The following is a 26,595-nucleotide window of genomic DNA, read 5'->3' as shown; positions in this document are numbered from 1 at the left end:
CCTCCAGGAGAGGAGAGTGGGAGGACGAGTTGGTTTTGGACGCCCGTCTTACTGTATTCTCTGGAGCCTGGATCTTTTCAAATTGTTATGTACCCAGCATCTAAACACAGTGTTGACAAGAGCAGCTGAGGTTTCTGTTGCATTAAACGTAAGCTCCGCGTCTGCCAAGCAAGGCCCGTGGTGTGGCCGATTTGTTTTCCGCCACATGGAAGAGAAGCACTGTGTCCATTACAGGGTTGGTCGTGCTCGGGGTCAATTGCACGGAGGAGCCTCCTCTCCCAGCCTTTGAGGACAGGCTCCAAACCACATCACGGAGAGAGCCGCGGGCCACTGCAGGCTCATCTGCAATTACGGCGCTGGGGACGGCTCCGGAGGAAGCCGTGCTCCGGTCCGCCGAGCCCGTCGGTTAGTCCGTCGGTCTTGCCGAACCAACAGCGCAGAGATCCGAATCGAGCGAGCCCCTTTGGAGAAGCTGGGGCCGTGACCAAAGAGACATGCTTGTGTAACACACAAGATTGCTCACAGCCCGTGTATTTTTAGGTGTTTCAAAAACATCCCCTTTGGTTAGGTGGCGTTCCAGACTGACTCTGCACATGCATGTGATGGTGTTCTGGAACGAACTTGGAAGCCTGCGGCTTTCTGCCAGGCATCATGTGTTCGCCGCCGCCAGCTCGAGACTGTGCGCGGGGCAGGCAGGGGACCCGAGGTCACCTGCGGGGAGATCCTGGGCCGCCCACGGTCGTCGGACCGGGGTAGTGGGATGGACTTGACTGTCTCGGACGTGCACGTCCAAATCTGCATTTCATTTCCTAGAGTGGATTTTTCCCGAAGTAGACCTTTGTGGGTTCATTTCCGTCCCTTTTCAAAGCCAGTGTCAAGTGACAGCGTGCCGCTTAGGAGACTGGATGGCCTGGGAGCAGCGTGGCGTGCAGCCGTGGCCTGAGCCTCGGACCCGGAACAGCTGAAAACAGTGTGGCTCGTCGGGGGCTTTTTTCCACATGAATTCAAGCCCGGTGTTGCCAAAAGATGATTGTAACCATCTGTCTGACTATATGTATTTTTCAACTCTACGGAGCATTTATACTCCTGAGTGGCCGATTCCACATCAGCACATGGTGGCGGCAATTAAGGACGTTGTTTTTACAATTTTTTTTTTCTTCCTTTCCTGCCTCTCTTTTGGGGTCAGATTCCTTTCAACAGAGAATTTTAGTCAGAAATTGACTCAAATTAAATGGAAATGTCACTTCTAAATTTCAGAGCTTGACTTCAGTAACAACTTATCTGTTGTCATCTAGTTTTCAACAAACGTGAATGCCTAACAGTTTTTTTAATTGTTTAAAAATGGTTTAAATTGTTTAATTGGATAACGACGGCAAACTTTTTTTTTTTTTTTAATGTCGAAGGTAATGGACGTAGAGCACTAGAACACAGTTAAAACGTGGATGTATTTGGTAGATTTGTGGTCAAATCATGTGCCCCCAATCTCTACATGGATGCAGCCCTGCCTGTGTGACAGGCTGAGTGCTGAGCTCCAAGGATGCAAAATTACTCTTGTTCACAGTAACTGTGGCTGGAAAGATTAGATAAATGAAAGACAGTGCCCTTCCAAGACCTCACAGTTCATTGGGGAGGGCAGACGCGAGCCAACCATTGACAATTGCCCAGGGTGACAGTGAGTGTAGCAAAAGTACTGGGAACATAATGAATGAGCATCCAAAGGAGGAAAGAAGGAAGGGGTCGGAAAATGATTGCCAGCAGAGGCACTAGTCATGCTGAGTTTTGAAGTATTCATAGGGGGATTTGACCAAGAGGGAGGCAGGCTCATTTCTAGCAGATCGGCATGCACTCGTATGGTGCGTTTGTCCAGCTGCAGGACATTCGAGATGCTGAGGTGTTAAGTGCAGCTGTCTGGCAGGATGGTCAAGAGCAAGTGAGGAAGGGCTCTGTGTATAAGTGAATGAGTTGGAATATATTTGTGAAGGCGGTACAGGACAACTTTACGTTCTGGGAAAACTCACTCTGGCTGCAAGGTGACGGATGAGTGCAGGAGGCAGCCCAGTGTAGGACCAGCACGCTAGATGGAAATGACGGGGCTCCAAACAGGTCCTGGGGGAGTTTGAGTAGGAAGGATACTGAGAAGAAGAATGTATGTGCTTGATAGGGTTTGGGGGCAAATAGGCTGAATTTCTATAGGATGACTCCCAGGTTTCTGGAGTAACCATGTGGGTTGACCATGGTGCATTTGTCAAGATGCCACTAAGTGAGGGGAGCCTGGGTTAACTCAGTCGGTTAAGGGTCTGATTCTTGATTTCGGCTCGGGTCATGATCTCAGGGTTGGTGAAACCAAGCCCCGGGTGGGGCTTTGCACTCAGCGCAGTCTGCTTGAGATTGTCTCTCTCCCTCTGCCCCCCCCAACTCGCGCATGTGCACTCGCTCTCTCACAATAAATAAATAGCATCTTTAAAAGAAAAAAAGATGTCACTGAGAAAAGTAGGTGTTGGGGGCGCTCAGCCTTGCCCATGTGGGTTAGAGCTGAGGGTCCTCCAAGGGAAGATGTCCAGTGCGCCACTGAGTGTATGGGTCTGTAATTTAAAACTGAAGCTGCGTTCAAGACGAAGATACTGCTCTGTGGAGCCGAGATGGTCAAGGTGGAAGGAAAGAAGAGAGTGGTGGATGGGAAATAAATCTGGCTGATGAATCCCACTTCTTAAGTTTTCCCTTTAGGAAAGTATGGCACGGCCCCGACTTCAGCAGGTTCCCTCGTGCATTTCAGAGGCACCTGTCCCACATCCAGCCACCTTCATGATCACATGATGAAAAGCAGTTGTGGTTTTTATTCTCATTAACAAAAGCAATAAACACCCCTGATTTATGTAGTATTCTCACGCAGCCATCACGTGGGGTGACAGAGGATGTGTGTTTATGACCGATCAGAATCTTAGGCCCAGGGGCGCCTGGGTGGCACAGCTGTTGGGCGCCTGCCTTCGGCTCAGGGCGTGATCCCGGCGTTATGGGATTGAGCCCCACATCAGGCTCCTCTGCTGGGAACCTGCTCTCCCTCTCCCACTCCCCCTGCTTGTGTTCCCTCTCTCGCTGGCTGTCTCTATCTCTGTTGAATAAATAAATAAAAAATCTTAAAAAAAAAAAAAAAAAAAAGAATCTTAGGCCCAGAGGGGTTAAGCAGTGTTCCAGGGAAGATAGCTCCGGGCTGAGGACTTCTTGGGTTCTGATGGCCAAACCTTGTTGCGTAGACTGTTAGTTCCCGTGGTTGAATAGCGCCTTCCCAACGGTGGCCCGGATCCCTCCGGACCTCAAAGCAGAGTGCGGCTGAGGCCACTGGGTCACTTCTGGTTTTCTGCGTTATACCGGTTCCTTTTGGTGCAGGAAGGAGATACTAGGCATTACACCCTGATGCCTTTTGAAACTTGAATTGGTAGACTTTGGATTGAAGAAATGCAGTGAGTTTCTTCCAACATTTTTAAGCAACGTGTGCTACAGCTGTTTCAGATTATTCAAGTGGGCAAGGAAATGTATTTTTTGGTGAGTTATGTGGAACTTTTCTGACTCAAAAAATTCGTTATATGCTTCAAAATAGAACGTCCTTTCTATTTCTGAAAAGCATGCAAATGACCAAGGTCTTTGTTCTGGTGGAATTTGGAATCCAAGGTGAGGAGGCCAGTACCTGGTCCCGCCTCATGTTTGAGACTTTCACGTGTCCAGGTTCTGAGACTGCGTGGCACTGTCATGGCCGTTTCTGGAGCAGCAGAAATAGCTTTCTGTGGAGAAGTAAATGGTACAACATGTAACAAACGCGTCTCACAACTCTTGGGATTTCTTACCAAGTGATCTTTGCTTCCCTTGTTCTTAATTTACAACAAGTCTCTTCTTTGACCCCCTCCACTTGCCAGTCACCATTTTTACTTATATTACATTTGAACTTGACTAATTCAATGACTCTCTTATCCATGCAGCCTTCGTTTTAGTGATAAAATAACCCGTGCAGAGTGGTTATGTTTTAAGGTAGTGGGGGAAAGACAAGATGTCCTTGACCATAATTATTTTTGCTGATAGACCTCTAGGATTTCACCTAATTTGTCCTCCTTTGAATAAGCTATTAGGAGCGACTGTCGTTGTTGTTCCCATGTGGTTTTACACTTCTGTTTTACGGAGGTTTGAAAGTGCCACTTGGCACGAACATGGGCACGAACGATGAAAACTCAGGAACTGAAGCCCCCGCCCCCAGCTTCTGTAACTCTTATAAGAATAATTCGTCAGGACTCTGGCTGTTCTCTCACCTTTTGGGAGCCGCTCAGACTCTCTTCTCAAATATCCCAGTTGGGTGACCCTGAAGATGGTGGGATTTGATGGAGGGCTCTAGGCAGGAGAGCTGTCATCTTCAGAGGCTCATGTGTCAAGCATGGAACTTGGATTGAACTGCAAGTCTGCGTTGGGAAATTGGAGAGGAAGGGGGCTTTTATGAAAATTTGAGTGAGGCCGAGGTGGGAGATGGAGGGGAAGGACATAGAGTCTAGAGTTCATTGAAAGTGGAATGTACAAGACATGAAACGTTGGCCACTGGTGATGAGCTGGACAGAGTCTGGGAGGATTCCTGTTCCATGCATGGGTGAGCGGTGGAGGGGGCCGCCACAGACCCACAGTGTGGCACACTGGGAACCCAGGTTCCTGTCCTTGATCTCATTCACCGGCTCTGTGACTGTAGGGGCAGCACTTAACCATTCCCTCATCTGTCAGAGGAGGCAGAACACTGGCCTTTGGCCTGCCCACATCTCAAGGTTATGTTGGAGCAAATGAGGGCTGTGAAGACGTGTCTGCATGGGTAGGATTGTCCTCTGTGCCCCACAATTATGAAATGTCAGAGAAAGTTGTTTGGGAAACATGTAGGCTTGTCATTTAAAATCTGGTGACAAGCCTTTTAAGAAATGACTTAGGCCATTAGTGAGAAGGCATAGTAGTAAAGCTTGTGCATTCAAGTTTTAAGAGCCTAATTAACCTCTGGTACTAAATGGAGGTCTTATATTAGGCAGGCATTTTTTAAAATTAATTAATTTTAAGTCTTTACTTAAATTGTAGTTATAGAGATGCATTTTTAGCTGTAAATGAGACAAGGTTTCCTGTAATCTTAAAAAATAAAAATAGGGGAGCCTGGGTGGCGCAGTTGGTTAAGTGTCTGACTCTTGGTTTTGGCTCAGGTCCTGATCTCAGGATCGTGAGATTGAGCCCAGTGGTGGGATCTGCACTCGGCGTGGAGTCTGCTTGGAATTCTCTCTCCCTCTGCCCCTCCCACTTGTGCGCTCTCTCGCTCTCTCAAATAAATCTTAAAAAAATAATAGCTTTAAAAAAGTAAAAAATTGGGTTCTCTGTGTATACCAGTCATGTGGTTTTACACTTCTGTAAACATTTTACATGTTCTTTACTCTTTTTCTTTTTTTGGAAGATTTCAGGTTATTGAGTTTGGTTCAAATTAAGTCTGGTTGTTTGCTGTCCCTGTGTGTGGGATTCCATTTGTTGAATTTCATGTCAGCCACAATCTATGTATTTATTAATATTTGAGCTCCAATGAGATTATTTTGTACCTGAAAATCTAAATGCCGTTTGTCCTCTCCCTTACTAAACGGTCTGTAATTTGTCACTGGAATATTTTTGTTTCTCAATTTGGGTTAAAATTTGAAGGTACGTGTCCAAAAATGGAGTTTGATGCTTCTTGTTACTTAACCCTGACTTCTGTGTTTGTTTTCAGATCTTTCCTTGATATTATAAAAAACAGATTAATGTATTCTAGTACCAAAGTTCTCAATATCTTTTTAATTTTTAAAATGTTCAATTGTCACCAAATACACACAAACTTTGTCATCGTAACCACTTTAAAGTGTATAGTTCAATAGTGTTATGTAGTTCACATTGTTGTAAATCTTTTAGAACTCTTAAAACTTTAGAAATCTTAAATCTTAAATCTTTAGAACTGAAACTCCGTGCCCATTAAACAACTCCCCCAGGGCGCCTGGGTGGCTCATTTAGTTGAGTGACTCTTGGTTTTGGCTCAGGTCATGATCTCATGGGTCATGGGATCAAGGCCCGTGTCAGGCTCTGCGTTCAGCTGGGAGTCTGCTTGAAGAGTCTCTTCTTCTGTCCTTCCCCCCCCCACTCATGTGTGCACCCTCTGGTGTGTGTGAGCTCTCTCTCTCTCAAAAAATAAATCTTAAAAAAAAAAAAAGGAAAAATAACTCCCCCATCCCACTCATGCCAGCCCATGGCAACTGCCATTCCACTTTCTGTTTCTATGAATTTGACTACTCTAGGTACATGACTTCAGTGGAATCATACAGTATTTGTCTTTTGGGACTGGTTTATTTCACTTACCATAATGTCCTTAAGGTTCATCTATGCTGTGTGTGTGTCAGAATTTCCTTCCTTTTTAAGGCTGAATAATATTCCACTGTATGGGTACACTACATTTAATTACCCATTCTTCCTGTGATGGATACCTGGGTTGCCAACACCTTTTAGCTATTGTGTAATGTTTTTTATACACCCTGGAGAATATAAAGCTTGAAAAACCATTCTTCACTCAGTAGGAACATGGCAAAGAAAATAAAGTGCTTGGATTTACGGAAAACTTTGAACAGATTCAAGACCTGTTGTAAATATGCTCTCTTTGCTTAGAGTATTTAATATGGTCTAAACTGGAGGGATCTTCTTTTTTCTTAGATTATGTATTTTATATGTTGAAAGTCTCTACCACAAAGTGGAAAGGACCCCAACAGGAGTACCTGCATTCTTAGAGTCACGTCGGAATATAACCATATACCACTAAATGCTCCATCTTTTAAAATCGGGTGCAACTATTTTATACTTAAGTGATCTCTCTGCACCTGGCAAGAAGGGTTCTGAACATTGTGGAGACAGAGGAATTCAACTCTTCATCTGGCTTAAAGATATGCAAGTGCTCTTAGAGGGTGAAGAACTGTCACGTCGTTAAGGACAGACACCTGCCATGCTGCTCCTAACTTAACGGTGAAAATTTTGAGCAGTTGAAATGCAGGTCATTTTGAATGTGTGTCTTCATTTCACGCATTATGTGGTGTGTGCAATGCAAAGTAAAAAAAAAAAAAAATCCTGGCTCGGTATCTTCCTTTGAACTATACAGCAAAGCGCTCTCTTATCTGGAGACTCTTCCAGCACCTTAGGCCATTCCTCCAACACAGCAGTCTCGGAAGGAGAAGGCTTCAGCCTTTTATTTCCAGGAGATTTGGAGCCACCTCCAATGGCGCTGCCTGGGGTGCATGGGAAGGTTGAGAAGCCACAGTCTCGAGGAGCACGTGGGAGCTTAGGATCTGGGTTTGGTGTTAGTGGAGGTGAGAAGACCGTGTCTGCCTCGTTCGGTGTGGGCGTCATTGTTAGAGGCTGAGAGACTGAATAAGACCAAAGATCCTTAAAAGCATAAATGAGGTACACCAACCTGGGTTTGAGAACACAAAGGCATGTGCTGTACGTTTCCAGAAGTTTTCCATCAAAATGGGAAAAATCAGGCTTTCTTGCATAAAGTGGTGAAAGTCTATTTTTAGTAATATTTATACAGACCTTATAATTTCTCGACAACGTATAGTAAGGGACCCCCATGGTCTTCATGGCAGTTAGCTAGATTGAAAGATGAGAAATGGATTTTTAACATCTTGTTGGGGAAGTCAGACATGAAGATCAATATTGTTTTAGGAAAAGCATACAACCACCGGAGCCATAGCGGTCATTTGGCAAGAATAACGTTTTATAACTAAACCAACTTTGGATTTTCGTCTTTCACCTCAAATGATGTGCCTTTGGAGGCTCTTTGTGAAAGTGTTCTGTTTCGTGGTGTTGCGTGGTTCTGTCCTCTTGAAGTCGTCAGGATGGTAACTCAACAATGGAGCGATCTGTAGATGTGTTGGAGTGATTTCCTGAGCCAGAGACTCTGGGGTCTCAGCTCACAGGCCAGCTCTGACTGTGTGGCAGTGATGGGCTCAGTGGGGAGAGGTCTCGTGATGCATTAGTGGGTCCATCAGGCATGACGGCCAGTTCCGCAGTCTGCCTCTGTGCTGAACGTCTGCTGTTCAGAGTGTCTGGCTTCCTTCTCCTCTAGAATCACTGTGGGGTGGGGACTAGGGACGGCACGTGTGTGATGTTGGGAACTGCCATAGCCACCAACCACGTTGTTGTTCTGATACACTCTACAGCTGTTTCATTGGGCAAAGCACAATGGGAATAACTTAAAACCAGGCACAAGACCATCTTGGATGTCCCAGCTTCAACTTTGCTAACAAGCTTTTAACGCCCTTGGATTTCCTACCCCCATATAAAAACCGTGTCCTGCGCACTTCCAGGATGAGTGATCCCTTAAGCCATGCTGTATGACCAGTGGCATTGCCCAACCAGGAGGGGGTAGCATGAGGTTTTGACCAAAATAATCACTTTCCAAGTAAAGCTTTTGTGGAAAGGTTATGATACTCTTTATGAGTAAGTCAATACGTTTTAAAACAAAGGCTCATCTCCCAAATTTTAGAACAACCATACAAACCTGTTATAAGATGTGCAAAATTTTCAAGACATGGGCTGGACATACCGTTTTTCAATTTTTTTTTGTTTGTTTGTTTTTAAGTAAGTGCCATGCCCAATGTGGGGTTTAAACTCACAGCCCTGAGATAAAGACTTGCATTCTCTATTGACTGAGCCAGCCAGGTGCCCCAGGGCATATCATTTTTTAAAAAGTGTTAATAATGGGTTAATATCCTAATATTAAGGAAAATTAATTCTCAATACCGTGTGGCTCTTACACTTTATTGGTAACTGAGAAAGAGGACCGCAGTGTGCCTACCTAGCTGTTTTAAGAGGGAAGGCATTAAAGTGTCTTGATTTCTGCCAAAGTAGGAAAAAAGTAAGAACATATTTCAACAGAAAAATGAACAGTTTTGATATTTTCAGAATAAAAATAATAATTGGGGCAGCCGGCTAGCTCAGTTGGAAGAGCATGCAATTCTTGATCTCAGGGTCATGAGTTCGAGCCTCACGTGGGGTGTAGAAATTACTTAAAAATAAACAAACTTTAGGGGCGCCTCGGTGGCTCAGTCAGTTAAGTGTCTGCCTTCAGCTAAGATCATGATCCCGAGGTCCTGAGATTGAGCCCCGCATCTGGCTCCCTGCTCCGTGGGGAGTCTGCTTCTCCCTCCGCCCCTACCCCTGCTTGTGCGTGTGTGCTCGCTCGCTCTCTCTAGCTTGCTCTCTCTCAAATAAAGTTTAAAAAAAAAATAAAAAAAACCCTTAAAAAAAACCATACAGCTACCGAGGGGTAGAAACAGGTCTGACATTTTAGACAAAGTAGTGGACCCAGAGCCTCAAGCACGGCCTGCTTCACCTCTGCAGACAGTTGGCATGACAGACGCACCAGCGCCTGTGGTCAAAGCACTGACGGAGGACGTATGCGCGCTCCAGGGAGTCAGGTCGTTCTCTGTTGCCCTTTAGAAGTAGGACACTTTCCTTCCCCAGAGGGAAAAGCACTTTCCATCTTTCTTTATGGCCAGATCTTTCCCACGGTGCCCTGGCTGGAGAAAAATGGACTTGCTGGAGAGTTGCGGTTTCCAAGGACCTGAACATTTACCCATTAATGAGCTCTATCTTTTCCTTTTTTAAATGGAGATGACATTATCATAACAGAAAATTAACCACTTTACGCAATTCAGTGTATTTAGTACATTCACAATGTTGTACAGTCCACACCCCTGTCTGCTTCCGAAGTATTTTCATCACCTCAAATGGAAACCCTATGTCCACTAAGCAGTCACCCCCCATTCCTGCCTCCTCCCCCCACCCATAGTAACTACTACTAGTCAGTCTGTCTTTATGGATTTATCTTTTCTGGATGCGTGAACATTGGTGTCTGGCTTCCTTACCTTGGTGTAATGTTTTTAGGGTTCATCCCCACAGTAGCACACATCAGTACTTTATTACTTGGTGGGGCTGAATAATAGTCCATTGTATGGGCATACCACATCTTGTTTACCGGCCCACCGGGTAATTGATGTTGGGGTTGTTTGACCTGCAGGCTAGTGTGAATAATGCTGCTATTATTTGTTGAAGTACTTGCTTTTAATCCTTCTAGTTATATATCTAGGACTGGAATCATTGATCATATGGTAATAACACTTTTATGTTTTTAACCTTTTGGGTTCAAAATATTTCTAAAATGTATTGTAAGCCTCCTAACGTTTGACGACCCGTTCCATGGAGCCGGTGACACTTTGCTGGGCGTTCCTGGCAGTCACTATGAATATAAGTGCCGCAATGTGGTACAGACGCTCTCGGGATGTCTGGACTCTCTGCCTAGCTTGCTTGCTTCTCCTTTCCCCGGGCTGCGTCGCTGTGCCTTGCCAAGGAATGTAAGAAGAGAGGCCTCTGCAGTTGAGTTGCTCGGGTTCAGATCTCACCTCTACCACTTTGTGCCTACGTGGGTGAATAGGACATCGTCGCTATGCCTGTTTCCTCCTCTGAAAAATCGGGGTAGTAAAATTGAGAAGCTCCGTAGGTTATTGTGAGTGTGAAGGGGTCATGCCCTCTGTGTGGGTCAGCTCGAGAGGTCAGAACAAAATGTCATTGACTGGGTGGCTTAAACAGTGATTTTCTCATAGTTCTGGAGGCGAGAGGTCCAAGGTCAAGGTGTTGGCAGGATTGGCTTCTCCTGAGGGCTCCTTCCTTGCCTTGCAAATGGCCGCCATCTTCCTGTGTCCTCAGACAGTCTTTATCCGTGCACACACCCATCTGGGGTTTCTTTGAGCGTCCACCTTTCCTCCTAAAAGGACAGCAGTCAGATTGGATTAGGGCCCACCCGAACAGCCTCGTTTTAATGTAATCATCTCCTTAGAGGACTTAGCTCCAAATACCGTCCCATTCCAAGGTATTGGGGGTTAAGGCTTCAACATAGGAATTTTGGAGGGCCGAGTGCAGCCCAGAACTCTCCATGAAGCCCTTGGCACAGGGCATGTGTACCATCGAAGGTGGTGGTGGTTATGGCAGCCTGCCTCCACCCCTCCGCTCTGCCCTTCCGTTGTGTCTGAGCCTGGAAACCTGGTAGCCAAACTGCGTTAGCGTTTCTTGCAGAAGTCCGAGTGAACGGTTTGGTCCATACGGACGAGGCAGCAGGCCTTACAGGTTAATAGCTGTAGTCTCTGCTTTGTTGCTCTGAAGAGTTTGCTGAATTCCTGGCCCGGATTTTGTTCCAGAAGTTTGGTAAGATTGTCAGGCATCTCCGTTCCAGATCACTTAGTATTTTCAAAATGGTCTTGTTTCTGTTTTTTAAAACATAAAATCAACTGTACATGACATAAAATTTATCATTTTCCTGTTTTTAAGTGTACTGTCCAGCGCATTAAAGTACATTTGCAATCTTGTGTGACTATAACCACGCTCTACCTCTAGAATCTTCTTCCTATCCAAACAAACTCCATACCCATTATACAGTCATTCTCGATCCCTTTCCCCCACCCCTTGCTTGGTGTCGCTCTAGTTCTTTCTTTAATCCCGCTGTTTCCTGAGAGCCACCTGATGAGGCCGGAGACGGGGAGTTGGACAGTCGTTTGTACCTGGGACAGGATGAGGTCACCGGGAATAGGGATTTGGGCCTGGGCTGCTTCCCCATCTTGCTGTGGTTTACCTGTCACTGCGAGTCTTCTCTGAAATGGCTCCATTCGTGTGTACAGAATGGCAAGATTTGGTACCAAAAAGGTGTAGGAACCCTGTATGCAGAGGGGAGCCTTCCTCTTCGTGCACGATGGGGGGATTCTGTCACAGCTTGAGACAGGCGGGGCTGTGGGGGCGTGTGGCAGCCCCTCCCCGGCCAAGAGGGGAGAGCACGGAGCTGTATCCAGCCTCTTCTGTCTCTGCCCCAGCGTAAGTGCAGGCGACCGCCCTCCTCCTACACCCCGCTGCCCGCCAGTGCCATGTGTAACCGGCGTCCTTCTGTGTCCCCGCCCCATGTGCTTGCAGACCTACATTGGCTCCATCATCGCCTCGGTGAACCCCTACAAGACCATCGCCGGCCTGTACGAGCACGCGGCCATGGAGCGCTACAGCAAGTGCCACCTGGGGGAGCTCCCGCCCCACGTCTTCGCCGTGGCCAACGAGTGCTACCGGTGCCTGTGGAAGCGCCACGACAACCAGTGTGTCCTCATCAGGTAACCGGGCAGCCGTGAGGCCGGGAAGGGGGCCGCTCGGGCAGCTGGTGCCGGGAGCCCACCCCGCTGGCGGCTCTGCCTTCCCAGCCAGCCCCCCCCCCCCCAGGACGCAAAACCTGCTTAGCAGGTTAAGGAGGGGGCGCCTGGGTGGCTCAGGCAGTTAAGCATCTGACTCTTGATTTTGTCTCAGGTCATGATCTCAGGGTTGTGAGATCGAGCCCCGCATCAGGCTCTGTGCTCAGCTTGGAGTCAGCTTGAGATTCTTCCCTCCTCTCTGCTCTTCCCCCAGCTCATGCTCTCTCCCTCTCTCAAAAAAAAAAAAAAAAAAATTCTTTTATGAACTAATTCAAATTGGTCTCTAGTGCTATCCAATTGGATCTTCTTATTAATTCTTTATACCAGCGTCGTGTTCTAATGATGTTCAAAACACCCGTGGATAGTACCCAGAGCAGATGTGCTGAGCCTCACTTTCCGTGACGTTTCCGTGGAATACCCAGGCACTGCCCTCGTTCCTGCTCCCAGGCCTGCACTCACGGGGCACGGCTGTCACTGAAAGCCTGTAGGCTACCACAACGGCTGGGGGAAAAGATTCTGACTTCTGTTGTAGGTGACTTTCTAGTCCCAACTTGTGGCAAAATAATTACATTATTTCAAGAGAAAAGGACAAGGCATTTTGGATGTAGGTGAGGTGAGAAATAGGACCCTCTCTTCCCCCACCGGATTTCTGATTCAGTGCAAGTTAAGACAGATGGAGAGCCATATGTTAGCTTTAGACTTCAAGCCAATCGGGCTTGCTAGCGTCGAAGCCCCAGATGAGACTCAAGACCTGATCCGGGTGCAGGCAGGTAAGTGGTGGCCACGATCACTGTGGGAAACCAGTTCCCAGCCGGTGAAGAGTGGGCCAGCCCTTCCCCCAGTTCACCTGTCAGGGAAGCCACCTCAGCTCCTGTGGGGAAGACGGGGGCGTGTATAGGGACGGGCAGGTAGGCCCAGATGTCCCTCACTGAAACCCAGGGGAAGGGAAGCAGCCCCCCAGCTGAGGACATTTGGGAGAGGGACGGTCCCACGTGGCACCTGTTCGAAGATGAGTAGGCGCTAATGGTTTCTGAGGGGTTGCTGTGTTTTGGACGCTGTGCCAGGAACTTCTCAGGCGTCAGCTCGTTCAGGCATCAACCTTCCAACAGCTCTTTGGTGTATGTGGCCGCTTGATGGTATCCGTAGGCGCCACACACAGAAAACTGCTTTAGGGGTTATGATCTTCTGACGGATGGGTGTTGCCCTTTACGCCAGTGCATGGGTCCTTGCTTTTACAACAAATCAGAATTATAGGACTAGGATAGCAGAACTTTGCCTTTCTCATTCTCCCTCTCTCTGCAAGCATCTGAGCAGATAGACCCTTTTTTCCTAATCACTTTTATGGTGCTGACATCCTGGGCTGTGGAAATAACTTGGAGAGAAGGGCTCTCCGTTTATTTAGTTAACTAAATGAGTCAGGATGACTTGCAGTTCACCAAAATGAAGCTATTTAACATATTTAAAAGTGGGGGGGGGGCAGCTTTGAAGGGTCCCATTTCCAGTAAAGAAACTTGCCTTATGTCTGGAAGCGCTCTTTGTAGGGAACTTCACCAAAGCTCAGACCTTAGAATAGAAGGTCCCTATTTCCTCATACAGAATATGATTTAATAAGATCAACAGAAAGAAAGAAAATGTAATCTATTTTAAGGAGATCAAATTGTATTCCACACGTAGGTGCCTAAATATTGGCCATTGATGATTGCTTGTGTTTCTTACTTACAGTCGATGGGAAAAAGGAGAGGATGACGAATCCATCACTTGCTAGACAGGGTAGCTTAGGAAGAGGGAGGAAAATCAAATGAGGTCATTGTGCCTATGTGTGTGTGTGTGTGTAATAAAACGGAAAGGGGTTGGCATTTTCATGCCAAAGACTGCAGTATTTAAAAATAAGGTGGGAGGTGGAGGGGGAGTGGATCCCAAACAGAAAGCTCCCATTGTGAGACGCCCATGTGAACAGAGTAACTGTATTTATCTAAATTAACTCAGGAAACGGAGTCTCTAAGAACAGTGTTCTCATTAAAATGTGTCTTGTTTAATAGATCTCTCTGGCAGTTTTTTGTTTTTTGTTTTTTTTTTTTTTAGTGGGAGCTGGGGCTGTGGGAATTTAGAGAAGGGTGAGTCTAAAAATAAACCTTGTAGGTTACCCTAGCCCTATGTAGATTTCCTCGGGCATGATCTGCCCCCTGGTGGATACAATGGGTTTTACTACTTTGAAAACATTTTCTCATGCAGATACCTTTAAAAACAGAAAATAGACCTGTTTGGAATTAGAGAGGACTTCAGCGACTAGTCCCCCCCCCCCCCCCCTTCACGAGCATAGGTCACTTGGCCACTGTCCCCAGCTACTTGGTGGTAATGCCAAGTCTCTAGGCTTCTAGTCTGAGCCTCCCGTGTTGGTCTCACTTTCAAGGTTGTCAGCTCTCCCAAGCTCTCATTTTACCTTTTGGTGCACATTTAAGCAAACGCTTCTGCTATTATAGTTTTTAAAACATGTTTAAGACTTGAATTGTTTTCATCTAACTGGCAAGATCAGCATTTGATCTTGGTTGATCTGCTCCATTTTACTTTGACTTGGGCTTCTTACATTTATTGAGCTTGGGGGGATTTAGTTTATTACGGTCTGTCGGTATATATGACCTTTTAAGAGCTACGGTGTAGGTAAGGCCCGTGGCTAATTCACTATGAAACTCATTGCCCAGGACAGTGTCTGGGAGAGGGCCAGCGTTCAACAGCTGTCAGCCCAAGCGTAGATATACAGAGCAAATGTGGATCTGGGACCTTTGCTTTGCATGTTTTGGTTTTCCAAAACAGGATTGATTATCCACCGCATGGATAATTAGGCGTTCAGTCTTCTATTTCTAGGAATATATTTATAGATAATCGAATTGGAACAGTGAACAAAACTTGCGTCCTGGGTTAGAAAGGCACCAATCTGAATAGGACTTGAACCAGGCCTCTTGCTCACATAATATGCCGGGTTACTGGGCTAGATTTTAGCAATTAAAAAAATAATAATAATAAAATCCAATCACTGCCTTTAAGAACTTCTCTGATGGGAAGAAAATGATGTAACTAACTAATTTCGGTAAAACCTGCCAAATGCTATAGCAGAAGTATGTCCATGGTTGCTCAGAGACCGAGGTCGTGGATCCTCAGGAAGGAATTCAGACGATGCTTCATAGAGGAAGTGATGTGTGATTATGAGTCAAAGAATGTGTAGGAATATGGCAGGCAGAAAGGGGAGGAAGGGCACAGAAGCATTTGCCAAAACACAGATATTTGGAAAAACGAGGGTCATTAGGAGATGGAAGGTAGTCCCCCTCCCCTCCATGGTCCATGGTGCGCCATTGCTCTGGGTCTCTTCCTGGTTCTCTGGGTGCATCTCACTCATCCTGCGCCTGCTCATCTTCCACCCAACCTTCCCTCTCAGGTCTGCAGAACTCCCTGTCTTAGATGCCCCCCACCCCTTCCCCAAACCCCACCTGGCTGGTTTCTCCTCCAAGTTCCAGACATGTGTCCAAGTGCCCATGAGCTACCATCACAGAGATGTCTCATGGGCATCTCAAGAATGGCATGTCCTAGAGTCGTCCTAAGTTTCTCCCAGAAGTGTATTCCTCCTCTCATGTTCTCATTCCCAGCAAGTGGACTCTCCATCCTCCCAGCTCTCAAGCCTGAGATCAAGAAGTCCTTCTTGGAACTGGAAGTCCTTCTCCTCTGTATGCTGCCCCCCCGGTCCCCATGAAGGTAGAGGTCCACACAGGAAAGTGTACCAACGTTACGTAGACAGCTCAACGGGTTTTCACAGACGTGCACACCTGTGTTGTGGCGCTCAGATCAACCCACTAGCAAACTCCCTGGGCTTGCAGGAGGCATTCGCTTCACCTCCCTGTCACTTACCACCCTCCTGGCCAGGGTCAGGGCCTTCTCTCTCTTTCTCTCACTCTCTCTTTCTCTCTCCCTCTCCCTCTCTCTCTCCCGCCTTTTCCGGGGCCTCTCAGTTCATGTCACTGCTGCCCACCCCTGCCCCCCGTCACTACCCCTCTACCCTCCCCTCTGTCTCCCCGCCTCCTGTCTGGCCTCCTTCCATGCATTCACTCCATTCCATACTCCACACAGAGTGATTCTTTAAAACCTTGAATCTGATCACGGCTCTCTGCTGCGTAAAAACGGCCTCATGACTTTGGTTCTGCCTGTGAACGCGTGTCAAAACTTTTAACATGTCCTACGAGGCCCCCTATCAGTGCTTTGGGTTCTTTTTCTCTTTTTCATTTTCATCGTTTTGCTTGTTTTGTTTTGTTCTGTTCTAGCAGTATAAGCTCATTGGAGTTCATCGAGATGAACATGTGTTCCCTGCAGGCCGTGTTTGTGTTTGCAGTCATGTTGGCGCCAAGGGTTAGGACTCTAATTGCCACGGGCTAATGAGAAAAATGTAGGACTGGATACGTGAGTGACGTATGCTGTAAGCGAAGGTAAAAGAACATCGTAATTGCCGTGCGAGTTCTGTTTTACAGCGGCGAGAAAGGAATGAGGTGGATAAATGAGTCACCACCCTGCCCATGGCGGGACGGCCGCTCCCGGCCGCACACAAGGACTGGGCCCCTCCCAGTGCAAAGAGCTCTTTAGTTGCAGCAAAGTGACATTAGCCAGTGGGTTAAAATTAGCCCCGTTAATTTGGATCTGGGAGGTGTTATGTTTTCTTCTTAAATTTGGCTTTATAGTTCTGTGATGAGGATTCGCAAGGACATACGGACGTAGTTCTAGAGATAGCACTCTCCAGTGTGTGAGCTCTGTCGTATTCTCCATGTTACCAAGCACGTAACGCAGCTCTGACACAGTCTACCCGGAGATGACGTCAGATCCCACAGGTGAAGGGCTCCGTCCTACAAGACTGCCCCGTCCACGTCCCCCCCAACTTCAGATGCCAACCACAAGTCCAAGTTGTCACCTGTGCTTCTGATGGATGAGCCGTAGATTGGAGGTTCCAACCGACACCTCCCCACACACACACACACTTTGATGAATTTGCTAGAGCTGCTCACAGAACTCAGGAAACCAGTTTACTTACTAGATTACTGGTTTATTACAGAAGGGTATAACTCAGGAAGAGCTGGAGACGTATAGGGCAAGGTATGGGGAAGGGCCCGCAGCTTCCCTCCATGTGTTCACCAGCCTGGAAGCTTCCTGAACAACACCTTCCACCCCGTCCTCTTGGGTTTCTATGTGGGTTTCATTACATAGGCATGATTGATTAAATCATTGACTCCAGCCTCTCTCCCCTCCCCAAAGGTCAGTGTGGGGGGAAGGAATCAAAAGTCCCAACCTTCGAATTCTGTGATTAGTTCCCCTGGCAAGCAGCCCCCCATAGGGTCCTTCCAAAAGTCACCTCATTAACCTAACAAATGATGTCTTTAGGAAATAATGAGGGTGTTAGGAGCTCTGTGTCAGAAAGGAAGATGAAGACCCAATATATATTTCTTATTACAAATAATATCACACACCTATAACATGTATATTACATGTTACATCTATCGTTATGATGATGGGTAACTTGGAAATGTCAGGGGGTGTGGTTCATGATCTTCCTCGCCACCCCACTCCCCTACTTAAAAGAACTAGTTCCGGGGCACCTGGGTGGTTCAGTCAGTTAAGCCACCAACTCTTGATTTCATCTCAGTCATGATCTCAGGGTTGTGAGATCGAGCCCTGCGTCAAGCTCTGAGCTCAGCTCGGAGTCAGCCCTGTTCCTCTCCCTCTGCCCCTCCCACTCGTGCACGTGCTCTTTCTCTCAAGTAAATAATAAATCTTATAAATAAATAAAAGAACCAGTCCCATACCTGACTAGAGAACAGTGGCCTCTCAGTGGGATCCCAGCATCGTCCCTTCATTTCCCTGGACTTCAGCCATGCAAGCCGCTTTTCCTTCCTCCAAGGCACGGAGCGGTGTCGTCCGGCTGTCTCCCTGCTGTCGCCCTCCTCTCCCTTCAGTTTTCACCCGGTTACCTCCTGGGCATGTTTTCACACTTTGGTCTAAATGTCAGCCCCTTCCATCCCCTCCCCAAGAAAAGGTCTTTACTGAACCTTTACCCTCCATCTAAATCATAAGTTCTCTTATCCCTCTGGATACCTGTGACTTTGAGATCCTTGGGCTTCTAGATCATAGACAGACTGTCTGTGCCATTTTACACATCAGTGCTTTTCCAGCCCTTAGTGCGGCCTGACGCGTAGTAGGCTCAAAATTGTCTAAGGAGGGAAGGAGCATCTGCAGACATGCTCTTTCTCCATTGCTTCAAAGATTACATTGGTTTGATCTTCATTAAATGGTTTTCATGGGGAACATTAAAGTTGCAGGCAGAGGTGGGAGGGGGAGGGGAAGAGGAGGGTTACATAAAAGTATAAGGCCTGCAGAGAGTCCTGTTACCTTGACATCTGGCATATTTCTGGGTTTTAACAATGTGTGAGTTATTTAATCATCTTTATTCTTTGCCTTGTTCACGTGACACTTCCACGGCCCCATAGTATAATAGTCACCACTTCTCACCTCCTGGAGCAGTCCTACCTGCATCGTGTGGAAACTGCTTTTAAGAGTAGTGGTTCCCAACCTGGCTTCATAGTAGAATCCTCTGGATTCAATTCTACCCCTACAGGTTCAGATTAGAGTTACATTAGGTGATTCCACTGTGCGGCCAAGTTTGAGAACTGCTGCAGAGCACTGTTCAAATCTGCATTTTATTTTTGTTGCAAGTTTTAATTCTGTATCAAAAAAGATGTATTTAGAGACTATGCTTGGGGCGCCTGGGTGGCTCAGTCAGTTAAGCATCTGCCTCCTCCTGTCATGATCCTGGGATCCTGGCATGGGCCCCACATTGGGCACCCTGCTCAGTGGGGAGCCTGCTTCTCCTGCTGCCCCCTGCTTGTGCGCCCTCTCTCTTTCTCCCTCTCCCTATCTCTCTCTCTCTCTCAAATAAATAAAATCTTTTAAGAAATGTAATCAACAATGAGGATGGGAACCAACTAAATAGCCAAAAATAATACAGTGAAATCTCAATTTAAGTTGATCATGGATTCGAGCTTGGTACCACCTTTGTTGATTTAAAAATCAAAGATAAACTATAACAACATGTCAGAAGTAACCCGTAATCTCACAGTAAACAGCAAACCAATCCTGTTTTCGAGTTCTAGAAATTTTTAAAAATAAGAATTAAATAGGGGCGCCTGGGTGGCTCAGTCAGTTAAGCGTCTGACTCAGGTCAGGTCATGATCTCAGAGTCCTGGGATCAAGCCCCATGTGGGGCTCCCTGCTCAGCGGAGAGTCTGCCTCTCCCTCCCTCTCTGCCGCTCCCCCTGCTCGTGTGCATGGGAGCACTCTCTCCTCTCTCTCTCTCTCTCTCTCTCTGTTAAATAAATAAATAAAATCTTAAAAAAAAAAAAGATGCTTGAAGACGGTATGATACAGTGAGGAAAAAACGTGGCAGCAGATTGCTGTAGATTGAGATCCTAGGCTGGTTAATGGCAATGAGGTCCCAGATTTTCTCCTTCTTGACCAGGTCTTGCTGGTATGGAGTCTAAGCGGTATACGCTCTGTGGTTATGTCTTCGCCATGTTCCGTTCATGAAGGTAGGCTAATTGTTGTAACAAACAGCCCCCCCGAATCTCAGGGGCACAACACAGGAATGCTTCTTGCTGGTGTTACAGCCCCACAGGGGAAGGCGAGAGACTTGACTCTAATCCACGTGTTTTGTTTAGTGCGGGGCCGGCCCAGAGGGCGCCCAGATGGCAGGCTTGGAAGATAGACCCAGCGAACCATGAGGAAGGGGATTTTTACCCACCAGACGTGGAAGTGGCCTGTATCTATCCCTCTCGCTCCGTTGTTCAACTGCCCTTCTGTTCAGTTGGCCACGTTCAGTCCCTGGTATCCGCTGATTGCTGGCCTTACTGAAAGAGAGGTTCACAGGTTTTCCACTTCCTTGCCCTGGAGGATAAAGAAGTGGGTTTGGGGAACATGTAACCTTATCTCTGCTTCTCATGTTTTAACTAGAGAATTTAGCCCTTTAGTTCTGTTTGTTTTAACATAATTGAATCAACATCAGCTAGAGAGATGTGTAAATTTTTTTAAATACAGAGAATTACTTAAATCCTTCTTGCAGTTTTTTCTGAGTTTATGTTACGCACTTAATGCATCCTTGCTGAATGACCTCTGTGCCCCAGACACTGGTCTAGGGAGGCGCTGGTGATGTGAAGACGCGTGCTAAGCCCTGTACTGGAAAGATTCTGGTTGCTGATAACAGAAAACCCAACCAAAGTTGTCCTAGCTCAGATAACACGGGACAGGGCGGTTTTAGGCCTGTGGACTCACCCATTCCTGCTAGACAGACCTTCTCTGATTTTCTTGGCTTTTGCTTTATTATCTCAAGATCTGTGTGGTTGTCTGCAACAAGGAGGACGTTTCTGCCTGCTGCCTCTTGTGTGTCTGCAAAGCTCCCCAGGACCCCTTAGTTTGCTTGATGTGAAGTCTCTTGGGCTGCAATCCTCACACCTGCCCATGGCCAACCTGTCACTTGCAGAGGGAATGGAATGACTGAGATTGGCCTAGCCCAGGGCAGATTCCCCGTGGGCCTGTGGCACCCAGCTGGACATGGCTGGTGTCATCTCTTGGTCCTTTCCTGCCTTTGTTACATGTGGTGTATCATTTACCATGTTTTCAGCAAATTCCTCTTTCATAACTTCCCAGATGGTGACTTTCAACAAGGGCAGCCGTTTTAGGGCTAAGTGGAGCCCATCTGTGTATCTTGCCCATTGAGCAATTATTAAGGTGCTACCTTGATCTATCATTGGCATTGCTGTTCTGTTACTTACACCTTTTTTTTTAAAGACTTATTTAGAGAGAGAGTGCACGCTTGAGCAGGGGGAGGGGCGGAGGGAGAGGGACAGAGAGAATCTCTGGCAGACTCTGCACTGAGCGTGGAGCCTGATCTGAGGCTCACTCTCATGACCTTGACATCATGACCTGAGCCGAAATCAAGAGTCGGGCTCTTCACTGACTGAGCCACTCAGGTGCCCCTGTTATTTACACCTTTAGTTTTCTTTTAAGTTCCCTGTCTTTTACTACTTCCGTTCTCCCCACGGTACCAAGCATGGTATCTGACACAAAATTGAGTTTCTCTTTCCAACTCTGTGATCTCCGTGCCTTCTTGCCCATGTCCAGTGTGGCTGTGCTCGTCCAGCACCAGACAACACTTGCTCTCCTGGGGGCCCCCATGCTCTTTCCAGAACAGTGACCTCCAGAGCCGTGTGCTTCACAGGCCACCCGAGAAGCTCAGGCTTTGCCTTCCATCTCCTGCGGCTGCCTCTGAGCCATCAAACCCCATCCTCTCAGGGGTCCTTCTCCACCCCCTCTGATCTCAGCACGGAGGGCCTACCCAGAATCCTGCCCCCTAGTGGTCTTCCCAAGCTCATCTGGCTCTCGTGCCCCAGTCCTTCCCTTTCCCTTTGTCGGGGCTCACGTTGGCCAGGCTGTTCAGGTGCAACTTGAACCTGGTATACTTCTCTCGCTGGCCTCCCCTCCCCCTGCAAGGCTTTGTTCACTTTCCCTCAGTTCTCAGTGAAGCGTGATCTCTGCAGGATGTCGGCCTCAGACCTGGTGTTACATTCCGGACGTGGACGCTTGGCCACTGCCTACCTCTGAGGATTAGTACGGAATGAAATGACTCTGTGTGGATCGAGTACCTGTGGGGTCATTTCCTTGTCCCCTCAATCATATTTACGCATAAATGCATTTTCAAGCCCATTTGCCTGCTTTCAGTCTCCCAGGACGGTGCTGTTAATGTGCTCGTTCATTTACCAAGTGTTTACCAAGTGCGTCTGAACAGCGGGGCCCCGTGGCGAGGTCTGGGTACTCCAGCGAGCAGGACAAAAATCCCTGCTCTCGTGGGGCTTGCCCTCGCATGGAAGGCACGCCCGTCCCATCCTCTCACCTTAACTTAGCGGAGGTGGTCCTGTTGACCTCTGACCTCAGAGAGGCTTTCATAAGACCAGAGAGGGTGTAGCCAGAAGGAGAACGTGCTTTAACTTGACTCGAGGGACAGGCATTTCAACCTGTTCTCCCACCTTTTAACAGTTCTGTGGATGAATTGGAGTGATGTTGGTCTAACTGGGTTTTGTTTCTTTTCTTTCCTTTTTTTTCCTTTTAATTTTTTTTTCCAAGATTTTTTAGGGGCGCCTGGGTGGCTCAGTCGTTAAGCGTCTGCCTTCGGCTCAGGACATGATCCAGGGTCCTGGGATCAAGACCCGAGTCAGGTTCCCTGCTCAACGGGGAGCCTGCTTCTCCCTCTCCAGCTCCCCCTGCTTGTGTTCCCTCTCTCGCTGTCTCTCTCTGTCAAATAAATAAGATTTCATTTATTTATTTGACAGAGAGAGCACAAGCAGGAGGAATGGCAGAGGCAGAGGGAGAAGCAGGCTCCCCGCTGAGCAGGGAGCCCGATTCAGGACTCGATCCTGGGACACCGAGACCATGACCCGAGCCAAAGGCAGATGCTTAACCGACTGAGCCACCCAGGTGACCCTCTTTTTTTTTTGAACAAGCTTGTGCATTTTGTTTTTCAGCGGTGAAAGTGGGGCAGGTAAAACCGAAAGCACCAAATTGATCCTCAAGTTTTTATCAGTCATCAGTCAACAGTCCTTGGAATTGTCCTTGAAGGAGAAGACATCCTGTGTTGAACAAGCTATTCTGGAAAGCAGGTATTTCTTTATCATGCTCCTTATTTCTGACGAATGGGATCTACTGTCCTCCCTGCGCAGCTCATTAAGGACGAGTTATAATTAGTTGGTCTATTTTCTCTTTTACAATTCCTCAAGGAAAAGTCCCGACATGGACATAGCAATTTCTAACAACCTGAGTGACCATTCCTGATCCCCCTGACTCCCCACCCCCCAACCCCATTCTCCTACTGGGCCAAGTTTGAGTTGGCGAGTGAGTGATTCTGAGGAATATTCTGCAGCCACCTCTTACCAGCAAGCCCTTGACTCACTTTTTGGAGGCCTCGTTATGAGCAGAAATTTCAGCCTCTGGCCACTGTGTAACAGAGGACTTAGCACAGAGATGAGGGAGCCTGTCCTGGGCTTCCAGCCCTTTGGAAGCACCATGTGGGCAAGATGGCGTTTTTATAGCCTCTCACGTGGCGGAAGATCAGTGATACTTCTGATGGCAGTGAGCCTGTGAACTTTGAGAGAGGGCTGTGTGGGGAGGTATCATCTGAATTTTGATTTTGAGTGTGTATTTGCCCGATGTCTGATTTGTGCCTTGTAACATTTTAGAGCCAATAAGGACTTTATAGATCTTGTTATTTCGAATTTAGTCCAGAAGTCCGCAAACTACAGCCAGATGCCCGTAACCTGTAGCATTCATACACTTTTTTCAATGGTCATGAAATATATATAACATAAAATTTATAATTTTAAACACTTTTTCAGTGTATGGCTTCGTGGCATTAAGTACATTCACACTGCTGTGCAACCATTAAAAACCATCCATCTGCAGAACTTTGTCATCTTCCTGCAGCCTGTTTTTGTTAATAAAGTTTTATCAGAACACAGAGACACTCATTTGTTTATATATTGTTTACAGCTTGCTTTTAAGCTACAGTGGCAGAGCTGAGTGTTTGTAACCGAGAACACATGGCCCACCAAGCCTAAAATATCTATTATCTGGGTCTTTCCAGAAAAGTTTGCCCTGCCTTGATCTAGTCTGACCCCATTTTACAGTTGGGGTAAATAAATGAGTTGCCCCAGGACAGACCACAAACAGGTGAAATGCCCAGGACTGGGACTTTTTCGGTTGCTGAAATTTAAGTGGGGTCTTTTTCTGTGCCATCCCTGGCCTGTGTGTATAAACCCAGGTTGGTTTGCACAAGGACAAGCCATTGTGGTCGCATGAACTTTGTAGCATCCCGTGGCTGCACACTGAGCTCTAAGAGCTCTCGTTCAAAATAGATACGCGTTATTAACCCACTTCAGCAAGTGCTTGGAAGATCTGGCTCTTCTGTAAGTAAATGTAGTCACCATAGGTCCTTTTGATTTCAGATTTTTCTTGCAATTGTATATTTTGACATTTGTGAGGAACGCTCTTGCTGTTTTTAGATCTCCCCTAATTAACACTCACTGCTGTCCTCACTTTTTTTTTTTAATAAAAATTTTTTTTTATTGTTGTATAATGACATACAATGTCCTGTCAGTTTCAGGTGTATGTCATAGGGATGAGCTATTTCTGCACATTGTGAAATGATCCCCACGAGAAGTCTGGTGACCATCTGTCACCGTACATAGTGATTCCAATGTTATTGATACAGCTCCTCTGCTGAAATTGACATCTCATGACTGATGTATTTTATAACCGGAGGTTGTCCTCACGTCTTTCACAGCCCCATCATGGAAGCTTTCGGCAATGCCAAGACCGTGTACAACAACAACTCCAGTCGCTTTGGGAAGTTCGTTCAGCTGAACATCTGCCAGAAGGGAAATATTCAGGGCGGGAGAATTGTAGATTGTATCCTGTTTCATTTCAGTCTTGTCTTTAGTATTTGACTCTATAAGTACAAACTGCTCTTGGTAATCGTAAGGACAGATAAGGTGAAACATTTCAGTGTTTGCTTAAAATTACTATGTTTGACCTATTAACTATTCTAGGAGATAACTGTTTTTCTTTTGGAAAATTCTGTTATGTTAGTAATCTGGAAAATTGGATTCGTCATCAAGCGTCAAGTGTTTGTTGTTTGAGATCAGTTCTGTCAAATAGTTTGGCACCTCCTAGGACACCATGTGTCCTGTTTGAAGTCTATGCTTTGCTGGCTCATCTCTTGGCACTGGAAGTCTCAGTGTCAAAGGAATAGGAATTTGCAATTATTCGGATGACAAAGAGTAGAAAATTAAAGCCTAATTGAGCATGTCATATCCTGGTTTTGCTCCTTGACTGGCCATTGCTTTTCACATGAAGATTTATTAGAAAAAGTAAGTAAACATGATTTACTTCACATTTCCTTCTATAATAATAATTTTTGGCAATTATTGATTTTTGTTCATTAAATGGAGGAAACATCTCTGAGATGAAATCTGATTTATCCCCACAGAACCGAGTAGTAAGGCAAAACCCTGGGGAGAGGAATTATCACATATTCTATGCACTGCTGGCAGGGCTAGAACATGAACAGAGAGGTAAGTGAATGGGAGACCAGCAGAGAAATATGGGTTAGCAACTTGTTTCTCTAGAAAAGCCATCAGTAAGACCTCTGTTTGGGTTTTGTTGGTATTCCATCAATTGAAACGAAATGTATGAGAATAATGAAAGACGCTGAGTCCATTTTAGAGCCAAATAATGTAGAGAGAAAATCATCAGTAGAGAAATGTGACATTTTTTGTTTTTGGGATCTGGGTACTTTTCTAATTTAATGGGATAGTTATAAGAAAAAATGTATGATGCATATTGTAACTGGTTTATAAAGCTAATTTCTAAACATTTGATTTTTAAGGGAAAATAAAACAGGATCCTTATCAGTTCGTTTTTTAAGAACATTTTCTGTCATGCCATCTAGTTTCATTAAATCCTTTATTTTTATTTTTACTTATTGATTTTTTTTTTAAGAGAGCATAGTCAAGACTTGGACGCTTAACTGGCTTAGCCACCCAGGCACCCCTAATTAAATCCTTTTTATTTTCTCTAAATGACGATTAAGAGAGAACTTTTTTTTATATTAATAGGGGACTGTGATTTATATACTTTATTATTTTTTTAAAAGTACAAACTCTTTTGGATTCTGTCTTATCCTTGCCTGTCCAATACTGATTTTAATGTTTTTCTTTATTTTTATAGAAGAATTTTATTTATCTGTGCCAGAAAACTACCACTACTTGAGTCAATCTGGATGTGTAGAAGACAAGACAATCAGTGACCAGGAATCCTTCAGGGAAGTGATTGTAAGTTACTTTCTTATTTTCCCTTTATTAAGAGTGATAACCCCCTAAAAAAAATTTTAAAAAGTGACATTTCAGTTCCTGTTTCAAAAAGATGTTTTTAATGAAAATAGAAGTAATTACATTTGCATCGCTGTAGGAGACTAGGTACTCTCTTCTTGTTCCAAGTCATGATAAATAATGTTCCAGACTGGAAGAGAATCCTCTTTCTTTAGAAGGTAGATAAATATTTGTGGCATTCAGGATGTGGGGGGGGATTGACTTGGGACAGTGTATGTATTAAAAAATATATATATCACAGGCTTGGCACTGGAACATGCCAGTCTTTCTTTTTTGAGCTCATTATT

General features: G+C 46.1%; 1 protein-coding gene across 2 annotated transcripts in view; it reads left to right on the top strand.

Moving 5' to 3' along the window:
- MYO10 (myosin X) overlaps positions 1-26,595 on the top strand; it is a 206,989-nt gene that overhangs the window by 91,364 nt on the left and 89,030 nt on the right. For both annotated transcript variants that reach the window (XM_026506716.4, XM_048224254.2), the window contains exons 4-9: positions 12,028-12,215; positions 22,889-23,023; positions 24,703-24,827; positions 25,275-25,288; positions 25,408-25,492; positions 26,148-26,251. In XM_026506716.4, coding sequence (XP_026362501.1) covers positions 12,028-12,215; positions 22,889-23,023; positions 24,703-24,827; positions 25,275-25,288; positions 25,408-25,492; positions 26,148-26,251 — 651 coding nt within the window. The remainder of the gene's footprint in view (positions 1-12,027; positions 12,216-22,888; positions 23,024-24,702; positions 24,828-25,274; positions 25,289-25,407; positions 25,493-26,147; positions 26,252-26,595) is intronic.

The sequence above is a fragment of the Ursus arctos genome, unplaced genomic scaffold (genome assembly GCF_023065955.2).
Source record: "Ursus arctos isolate Adak ecotype North America unplaced genomic scaffold, UrsArc2.0 scaffold_15, whole genome shotgun sequence".
Taxonomy (NCBI): domain Eukaryota; kingdom Metazoa; phylum Chordata; class Mammalia; order Carnivora; family Ursidae; genus Ursus; species Ursus arctos.
The sequence above is the reverse complement of the archived record's forward strand: the minus strand, read 5'-3'. Positions and strand labels throughout refer to the sequence as shown.